The 10722-nt window shown below is 45.4% G+C and overlaps 1 protein-coding gene across 1 annotated transcript; it reads right to left on the reverse strand.

Moving 5' to 3' along the window:
* Positions 1–8809: 8809 nt before the first annotated feature.
* Positions 8810–10146, reverse strand: ADRB3 (adrenoceptor beta 3). Its single transcript, XM_063311126.1, has one exon. It carries the CDS (start codon positions 10115–10117, stop codon positions 8810–8812), a length of 1308 nt encoding a protein of 435 aa, XP_063167196.1. The 5' UTR covers positions 10118–10146.
* Between the last annotated feature and the right edge of the window lie 576 nt (positions 10147–10722).

The following is a 10722-nucleotide window of genomic DNA, read 5'->3' on the forward strand; positions in this document are numbered from 1 at the left end:
CGAACCTCTGGACTTTTGCATTTAATTGGACGTATCTCCCCCTATCACCGTTGCCTTTTGCTTTCCTTCTTTCTTGGGCTACTTCTAGTGTCTCAGCAGACAGCCATTTTGCCTTCTTGGTTTTCTCTTTCTTTGGGATGTATTTTGTTGCCGCCTCCTGAACAATGTTGCGAACTTCTGTCCATAGTTCTTCTGGGACCCTATCTACTAAGTCCAGTCCCTTAAATCGATTCTTCACCTCCACTGCATATTCCTTAGGAATATTAGTGAGCTCATATCTAGCTGATCTGTGGGTCTTCCCTAATCTCTTTACTCTGATCCCAAATTGTGCATTAAGAAGTTTGTGATCGGAACTACAGTCAGCTCCAGGTCTTGTTTTTACCGACTGTATAGATGTCCACCACCTTTGGCTGCAAAGGATGTAGTCAATCTGATCTCGGTGTTGTCCATCTGGTGAAGTCCATGTATAAAGCCATCTCTTAGGTTGTTGGAAGAGAATGTTTGTTATGCAGAGTGAGTTGTCTTGGCAAAATTCTATCAGCCTATGTCCTGCTTCGTTTTGTTCTCCCAGGCCATGCTTACCTGTAATTCCAGGTGTCATTTGACTGCCCAGTCTCCCGTGATGAAAATAACATCTCTTTTAGATGTGTTGTCCAGTAGGTGCTGCAGATCCTCACAGAACTGCTCTACTTCAGCTTCTTCAGCATCTGTGGTTGGGGCGTATATTTGGATCACTGTGATGTTCGATGGCTTGCCCTGAATTCAAATTGAGATCATTCTATCATTTTTTGGATTGTATCCAAGCACTGCTTTAGCCACTTTACTATTAATTATGAAGGCTACTCCATTTCTTCTGTGGTCCTCTTGTCCACAGTAGTAGATCTGGTGGCCATTTGATGTGAAGTGGCCCATTCCAGTCCATTTCAGTTCACTGACGCCCAAAATGTCTATCTTTAATCTTGACATCTCACCAATAACCACATTTGCCCTGACTCATAGATCTTACATTCCAGGTTCCAATGGTGTGTTGATCCTTAGAACATCGGATTCGCCATTCACCACCATCACCGTCGGCTGCTAGCCGTCCTTTCGGCTTTGAGCTAGCTGCATCATCACATCTGGGGCTAGTTGAACTCATCCTCTGTTCCTCCCCAGTAGCATTTTGACCATCTTCCAATGGTATACCGACATATCTCTGGTTGTACTGATCCATTTAGTTTTCACGGCAAGAATACTGGGGTGGGTTGCCATTACCTTCCCCAGGGATCGCATTTAGTCTGACCTCTCTGTCACGACCTTCCCATCTTGGGTGGCCCTTCACAGTTTAGCTCATGGCATCATTGAGGTGCTCAAGCTCCAGCACCACGACAAGGTAATGATACTTTGCTGAAGCCCAGACTGTTAAGAAAACCTTAAACTGTCTGGGATCTGAACATCTCCTCCAGGATGAGCGAGGATGAAATTGCAAGACACCCCCTAAATTGGATCCAGAAACCGATGGACTCCATGTGGGAGCTGTGTCTTTTGAAAGCTTTGGAACATTTTACACAACTCTTGAGACCATCAGCAACTGGGACCCAGCATTTTCTGCTAATGGAAGATTCTGATTTGTTGTTGAAGGACAGCACGATTTAGACGATAGAAAAAGCCACAAGCAACAAGGGGATTCTTTTTCTATCCTAAATAGGACAGGGAAAACCTGGCACAGACCATTTTAGAAAGGAAGAAAAAAATAAACAACCCTGAACTGTATAAGAGGGACCAAGAGGACTTCATACCAAAGAAACGTTACTCCTTCCAAACTCCAAATATGGCAGCTGGATCCTGGAAGCATAAGCAACATTACCAGGATAAACTTTAGAGATAACATTCTTGGTGCAAGCTTGGAGACAGAAAGCTGTCTTGATATTTTCAATGTACATCATTATGCTGCCTCTGTGTTTTATAGGAGAGGGTGAGGTGGGGGGAAGAAATGTTTTGTCCATTCCAACACTCTCATGGAGTAACCAAACATCGCACTAAGAATGTAAGCTTACAGTGGCATTCAGATCTGTCAAACTTCAGCTTAAAAAAAGACAACTTTTTTCCAGCCTGCCTGGCTCTTTTACAATTGTTCCATTTTTGCTTCTCCCCCTCCCTCTAAGGATGTTATCAGTTGGATTTCTGGAAAAACTGAGAGGATTAACTCCAGTTTTGTTTGATGTGCATGGCTAGAATATTTCATTCTGATTATTCATCTTTGCCTTGGAAGCCAGCATTCAGATGTATTGCTTCAGGCCCATGTTCTCAGTAGATGAAAAAAGAGGCAGCCGTTGTATTAAAGACATGCTGTTCTAATGATTAGATGCATTAAACCAGCAGCATCTTTTTTCCAGGTTTCCACAGAAGAGTGGAAAAAGATGTGCTAGTTTCAATGAAGAGCAAGGAGGTGCTATGAGAGTATGAAGTCCCACCACTTCTTCTAAATAATTTTCAAAGTATGGACAAGTCTACTTTTTGGCCTTGCAAGTTCTACTATTGTTGCTCACTTGTTTTATTAGAATAATGAGCCCTACCTATTTACAAAAGATAGATAAATTCTGAGCCCAATAATATGGGGGGGTGGGGCTTCCAAACCAAACCACTGATGGCAAAATTTGCACATTATGGCAAACCAGAACTCTTAATAGCTAATTTTACTGGGGAAGCACCAGCATAATACAATCACAATGCCTAGTCTCACTTGGCGGTCCGGCAGATATATTGTAATCCAAGCTCAGTTTTAAGTAGTCTTCCAAAACAGTTCTGCTCAGTTTTAAATAGTCTTAACTAAACAGTTAATTTAGCAAATTAAAGAAGTCTAACCTGGAAGCTACAGAACATGGACAATTGAGTTCAGGCATAACTGCAGTCAATTACCATATATTCTCAGGGATAAGCTGAGAATTTTAGGTGCCAAAATACACCAAGAAATTGGGTTCAGCTCAGCTTATCCATGGACGGGCTTATACACAAGTTTATATGGTAGACAGTCTGCACCTTTGGCTAAAGTATCAGCATTTCAAAAGGATGCTCACCTTTTTGTATCACTTCCTCCACCATTAACATTCCATGTCACTCTCTAGTTTCTTTGATTGGAAAGCTGAAAGACAATGGGAGGAATGAAAAGTTAAATTTATCTCTTTTAAAAACTTGCTTGAGAACTTGCTTTATTGGACTAGGTCTGTGCCTATGTTTTCTTAACCTGATCAGAACAGATTTGCCTGCAGAGTAAACACTCAAATTATTCTTCTTTTCAATTATTCTGTTTAATCTGGTGTTAGACCCCAGCTCAACATTAAAAAAGACTTTGGAGATAATTCAGGCCACTTGAAATGGATCCCTTTTTAAAATGTGATCCAGATTGGCTGGTTTAATTCAATGTGCTAATGGCATTTGTGCAAAGTCCAGTGGAGCCATATCTGTTATATCTGCCTCTCGAAGCAGGACCCATGGGTAGCAATTGCAAGGAAATAAATTTTAGCTGAAGACTGATATGGGAAATTTTCTGGTGGTAAGAGACATCCTGGGAAGTAGTGGACCCTCCGTCACCAGATGAAATGAAGCAAAGGATGGAAGTCCATCTGCCAATGATTCTGTAATATCATGCTGTATGGAGGATTCTGCAACAACTAAGGACTTGGACTGGATCTTTTGCATCTTCCCAGCCAACTCAGTGTCTGTGTTCATGCCTCATGCCTAACCTGGTTATTGAATTATTCCACTTGGGGGTTTAACAAACCATAAAGCAAATTGGGTTTGCCCAACACCTTAAGCCACACACAAAACAATGAAGGTGAAAACCAACTTATCTTGGCACGTTTTGTGAATGAAGTTACTAGCTTTTTTACCTAACTTGACAAAGCAAGTTGCTTGAATGATTCCATGAGAGCTCTAAAACACACTAAGAATTGCTAGCTTTACCCTTCAGTTTATGGGGATTGTCTGCCTGTGTGCCTGAGGAAAAGTGGTAGAGTTATGCTGTAAGTAGGGCCAAGATACGCTTTCCTTCAAATAGATTTATCCTGACCATCACCCCATTTACCTTTTTCCATTATCAGCACTCCTCCTTTTTTCTTATGTTTCCCTTCCTCTATGCCTCTGTTGTTGTTGTTTGAGTACTCGTACCATTCATTCACAGAGGCATCTGGGGTATCTCCGCTGCTAATTCATTTTGGCAGAACCTGATCATGGTTGACTTCATGACCCTGTCTAAGCTCCCTATCCCAGTCCCCTTCTCCCAACCTTTTTCTTTGTGGGGGGTGGAGATGACATGTTTATCAGATTGTTGCAAAATCTCCAAGTACTTCAGCCTTTTATTCCACCAGGAGGAAATGCTTGATGAAGTGTGTTATGATGGTCACATATGTGTCACTTGTAGCTCAGAGTTGCAGGGACAAGCTTTGCATACCTCCTGTTCAGTGCTGGGCATTTCCAGATAATGCATCTTAAGTGGCTTTGGGATGCTATTTCCAACTAGACCACACAGGTACAGGGCCTAATGCTGTGATACAGTCTCAGGGCCAAACTAGGTATAATAGGGTACTGGTCCTAGGGGACATGGAATAGCACATTTGCTAAAGACACTGTAGGTGAATCTGAATCTAGAGAGGATCCTTCGAGAACTTCATGCACTTTTGCACTGAATAAAGGAAGGCTCTTTACAGTGAAAGGAAGGTAGATAAGTTCATTCCAGCTTAGATTTGACTTTCCCATAAAGAGGCTTCAAATCATGTCTGCTATTTGATAGTCTGGGCAACAACAAAGCAAAAGATTAGGAAAAAAGATAACATAATTTAAAACAAATTGTAACACTGAAATAATATGGCAAATATGTGAACAATTCCACAGTCAGTACTAAAATCTCTTTGGGTTAAAGAAGCCAAGCTTAATGGACTGCAGCAAACATTATTAAATAAGTAATAGCATGCTGATTTACCCACAATTCTAAGTCACAATGACCAGATTCATACATTGCACTAAACTATAGTAAGATTAGAGAGCCAATTTGGTGTAGTGGTTCAGGCATCAGGCTAGAAACCGGGAGACCATGAGTTCTAGTCCCACCATAGGCACGAAGCCAGCTGGGTGACCCTGGGCCAGTCCCTTTCTCTCAGCCCTAAGAAGGAGGCAATGGCAAACCACTTCTGAAAAACCTCGCCAAGAAAACTGCATGGATTTGTCCAGGAGTCTCTGAGAATCAGACACAGTTGAACAGATTAAAAAAAAAAAATAGTGAGATTAGAAACTCCCAGATGATGAAGTTTGGCATGAAAAATCAACAGGTGAGGAGGGATATAGCAAAGCAAGATAAAATACACAAATATACACAAAGAGCTCTTATATTTGTCAGGAGCCAGTGAAATGTAGCAGTTTAGGTGTTAGAACATCAGGGAGATCTGGATTTAAGTCCACCCTCAGCCATGGAAATTCACTGGATACTTTTGGCTAGTCACCCTGAACCCAGCCTCCTTCACAGAGTTGGTGTTGTGTGGATGAAGTGAAGGGAGATCCCCATGTAAGACACCTTAAGCTTCTGGAGAAAAAACAGGGTATCAATCATATATATATATATATATAATCGTATGGCATAGCAGTTCAGTGTTCATGCTGCTTTTTTTTTCCTTTGCTGGGAAATCCTTGTGAGGTCCAGCAGCCAGATGTGTAGACTATTTAGCCGTGGCAAGTCACATTGCCCGGGGTGCACCACGAGGAGGCTAGTCTACATTGCACTGAGCTGGGCTGAGAGAGAGGGACTGGCCAAGGTCACCCAGCCAGCTTTCATGCCTCACAGACTCCTGGTTTCTAGCCCAGCACCTTAACCACTAGACCAAACTGGCTCTCATAAATACATAAATTTATATAAATATATATTTATATATAAATATATAACAAGTCACCTGCATGAAATTTATAATTTAGTCCCAAGAGAACTCTGAATCTTTGTATCTCTTGGACGCACCTAGTCTTAAGGAAGGCGGTGACAATGCATTGCAGAGTTAGTAGAGAATCTGTGTTGCCTGCCAAAGTCCTCAGCAACATGGATCCTTAAGTAGCCAAAACAGGATCAACTGCACATAAATAGGTTTCAGGGGAGGGCACCAAAGTTTGCAACAACAAAAAAAACCACCCACAACCCAGCAAATCTTTAGAGGGTACCCTTAAAACCAGAGAAGATCCCCTGAAAAATCCCAATCTGTGCTGAGAATGTTTAATGTCAGTGCCAGCACTGACCAAGGAGAAGTATAACAACATCTATTTTATGTATTTTATGTGTAAAGGCTGGCTTAAGACCATAATAAGGCTCATACAAAACATCCATTGTACAGGATGTTTCTGCATTTATTCCAACTCCGCAACTGAATCAATAAATCATGTTTTACTTCACTGTGCAGCCTGGTCTGAAACTAACATTATTTAATGGTTAATTGCACCTGGGTGCTCTAACCTTACACTTGCTGACGTCTCCACTGAAATTTCCAGGCGTGTAAGCAAAGTTTTGCTCAATTGCAACTGCTGTTAGAGGGTTCCAGGTTTTATTCCTATGCTGGTTAAGGGTGCCAGACTTCCATGTCTTTTGTCTTTTTTTTAATTAATTAATTTTATTTTTACAGAGAGTTGCTAGAATCTCATCCGTACTCTCTTTCTGTAAGCAGCTTCTTCTTGTGGACTGTTGTTTCTGGTCTCTGGCCGTAAATTAATCAAGCAAGGAAAGTAATAAACGATGGCAGTGAGATGCTAACTGAATGCTACGGACAAAAAGTCAGAAACTCAAGAGAGAGCTAGAAAGGATTGGAGCATCCTGGAAGAGGGCATCTAGCTGGCTAGAACATTGAATAAGAGAACAACAGGCTGCGACAGTCCGAGGCAGCTTCAGCCACCCTCTTTTGCTGCACACAAAAGAAAAACCACCAGCAGTTAGCACATTTGTCTTCCACTCGGTGACCAACATTTGCCCATCCAGAAAAGAGGCAAAATGCAAGCAGCCTGTTGGTTACTAGGCTGGGCCAAGCAGCAGCTGCCTCAGAGAAACACTGTAGTAGCAGACAGACTCGCCATGAACAAAAGTTGCCAGAGAGGCTCGGGTTTTCTTCTTCCCAATCTGGTTTGGCAATAAGGAAGATGGAGGCGCAGTCAAGGCTGACAGCTGTGGTACGTCCCCTCCTCTCCATTGCCCAACAGTGGGGCAGGGGAGCAGAGCAACTAGTTATCCATACCTAAAGCAAAGATGGGCAAACTTTTTTTCCTTCCAGAAAGACGCAGGCCCCAAAATCTCCTGTAGGACACTCGATCAGGAACCACCCTTCCCCAATCTGATACCCTCCAAAACTGTTGGATAGCTGGAAAAAGTGATGTTGGGACTCTAGGGTATGAATTGTGTATTAGGACTTAATCCTATCATTTCTCTTGACATTTGTCACTTGGTAGGTGGCATATAGCTGCTGGTAATAAAATAAATACAGATAAAATACATTCCTTCTCCTCCTTCTCTGATAAGGTTTTCTTTCAGAATTCAGTCTGTTAAACACATGGATAATCTTTAAAGGACAGGGTCACTGGCAATGCAGCCCAGTGGCCGTATCATGGTAACAACAAGAAGTCAAGTTTACGTATGTCTGGAGGGTGGCAATTCAGGGAAGGCTGAGCTATGCCAGCCTTCATGTCTGCTGCCATCTGCCTCCCCAACCCACTCCAGCTGATCCCCCAACTCCCTATTACCCTTCTGCCCGCATGTTCCACCTTGTAAAACCACCAAAGTGGAGCTTAACTCATTTTCTATTGGATATGGTGCTTACCAGGTTGTGCCCCACTCAGGCACTTAAATCAAAAATGCACATGAAAGGACAAGCACATCTTCTTGTCCACTTACACTATGGATAAAAAGGATAAAAGCATCCTTCAAGCAAGAGAGATGTGGTGGCCCTCTGTTTTATGGCTAGAATATTTGGATTCGGAATTGCTGGGACCTTTTTCTGCTGAAGCCAGCAAGGAGAGATTGCAGTTTCTGGAGATGGGCTTCCTAACTCGGAGGAATTTTGGTGGAGAGAAGAAGAAAGTAATGAATATGCTCCTGCATTGGAAAGCTTTCAGTCCATTTCTGATAAGGAAAGAAAACAGAGTTTGCAGTTGCAACAGAGGAACACTAACAAAAGCTACTACATACCAGGTTAGATTATCCATCTAAGCCAGCATCATCAGCACTGGCTATTAGTGGTCAAAAGGAGGAATTTCCTAGTGTTGTCATAACCGAGATACAAAAATTAAAAAAGCAAAACAAAACCAAAAAACCCAGCACTGCATAGCAGCAAAGAATTGGGCTTTCTGTATCTCTTTCCAGCCACTAGGTGCCATCTGGAATTCTGCAGCCCCATTCTGATAGCCCTAGCATGTCCTATCACCTGCCACTTGATTGTGGCTCCAGAATGCAAGTGCATGTGTTGCACCTGAATTATAACCATCTCTATTAACATTAACAACGAATAGCTACCACATGATTCATCAGTCATTAATCTCCCACTGTAGCTGCAATCTTCTTCTGAACACACTTACTAGAGCACAAGCCTTGGTGAACATAGCCAAGACTTGCTTCCAAGCAAATATGTACAGGATTCTGATATGAAGCATCTTCACAACCCAGCTTCAAGGCAGGGCCCTTCCAGTTTCCTTGTGGCACATTAGAGGACAAGAAATGGGGGCCCTTCCAGAAAAGAGTTTTGAACTCTCCCTGTCCCCCAGTTGCCATTCATCCCCTAGTCAGCTTTCTTTCCACCCCTCATGCCATTCCCAACACCTACTCTTCCAGCTGTGGGCACAAAGTGATCTGGGTGCCTTGGAGCTGGGTTTCCCCCAGGGGCCGCTGTGCACAACTGTGCCCATTGCTGGGCAGATACAAATGCTTTGTTTCCTCTGTCCTGTTACTGGAGCCACTGCTGGTGCTACCAGTGCCCAAGTCCTCTTCCTCTTCTTCCTTTCTGGAAACTGTAGCAATAGACTTGCCCTCCCGGGAGCTGAAGGCACAGAGACATCTCTGCAGGTCCTTGGAGATAGCATGAAGCTGGGGATCAGATCTCCATGGGCAACACAACAGCTTTTTGAAGGCACACCTGAAGTCAGGGCTGCGGCAGTAGATGATGGGGTTGAAAGCTGAGTTGACATAGCCCAGCCAGTTGAAGAACCGGAACAGCGGGTCAGGGACAAGGGATCTTGCAAAGACCTTGATGATGTTGGCCACAAAGAAGGGCAGCCAACAGAGAGTGAAGACACCAATGATGATGCCCAAAGTCTTCAGGGCTTTGTGTTCTTTGATGGCAAGCAGGAGACGGGAGGGCCTCCTACGGCGGGAGCCTTTGGATGCATCCTGAAGGAACCTCCCCTTGTCCTTTTCAATGACATGGAGCTGCCTGGTAGCTATGGCAAAGACCCGGGCATAGACAAAAATCATGACCAGCAGAGGCACATAGAAAGAGATGATGGAGGACAAGATGGCATAGGGCATATTGGTGACAAAGTCACAGCATTGAGGATCCTGGTAACAGCGCAGAGCTTCCTCATCAGCCCCATCCCGCCACCAGTGGTTCATGATGGGCAAGAAGGAGATGAAGGCAGCCACGGCCCATACCAGGCAGACTACTCCACGCGCTCGGCTCTTGGTCATCAGCATCTCATACTTCAGCGGGGCTGTGATGGCCAAGTATCGGTCCACCGCAATGACACACAGGGTCTCGATGCTGGCCGTCACACACAGCACATCCAGTGAGGTCCACAGCTCACAGACAGTAGTGCCATACAACCAGTGGCCACTGAGTACCAGGGTGGCCCCTGGGGGCACCACCAAAAGCCCCATGATGAGATCAGCGCAGGCTAGAGAAGTGATGAAGACATTGGTCATGGTCTGCAAGCGCGGAGTCTTAGCGATGGCCACGACCACCAGCAAGTTGCCCCCCACCGTCACCAGCACGGCCAGGCTGAGGGCAGCTCCGAGCGCCCCCTGCCGGCTGAGGCTGCCGGCCGTCCCAGAACAATTGGTGCCATTCCCCCCCAACCCCGCGTCCTCCGCCGCCCCCAGCCAGGTCCCGTTGGGGGGCCACGGGGGAGCCATGGCAGAGAGGGCAGGCTGGGAGGGGAACGAACCTGGCTTGCCTCCCTCTCGACGCCTGGGGTAAGTCCACAAAAGCCGCCTCCGCCGGAATCGCGGCGGGAGCGCGCTCTCCAGGCGCACGGGACACCCGGACACCGCTTAAGGCTCCGCAGCCCAGCCCATGCTCCGGGGAAGACTGAAGGCGCCTCGGGAGGGACCGCGCCGCCCTCCCCTCGGTGGGCACTGCTCAGAGGAGGAGTTCTTAAAGGCGCAGGGCCCAGAGGCGGGACGCGGGCGTTGGTCTCTCGGTCTACCGTGCCTCTGTCCTCCCCCACCGCAGCAGGAAAGCGGCTCGCTCTGCAATCTTGCGGAGGTTTTGAGTTGCTTAAAGCAAAGCCTCTTTGATCCTCTGCGAACATTTTCCCATCCGCGTCCCGACCCTCCCCGCCTGCAGAACTCTTCTTTCTCCCCCCACCCCTCTCCCTCATTAAAGGTTGAACTTCACTTTTTCGAACAATTAAAGCTCGAAGGTCCAATCGCAGGATTCAGCGACGCCTCGCTTGAGCCTCCCAGCCCACCTGAACACACGTGCCGTCCAAAGCAGTGACACCGGCGGTGGTCGTCTC

Source organism: Candoia aspera, chromosome 9 (genome assembly GCF_035149785.1).
Source record: "Candoia aspera isolate rCanAsp1 chromosome 9, rCanAsp1.hap2, whole genome shotgun sequence".
Classification (NCBI taxonomy): domain Eukaryota; kingdom Metazoa; phylum Chordata; class Lepidosauria; order Squamata; family Boidae; genus Candoia; species Candoia aspera.

Excerpts from the sequence above, each read along its gene's own strand:
- ADRB3 (XM_063311126.1), bottom strand. The coding sequence starts at position 10,117 with ATGGCTCCCCCGTGGCCCCCCAACGGGACCTGGCTGGGGGCGGCGGAG.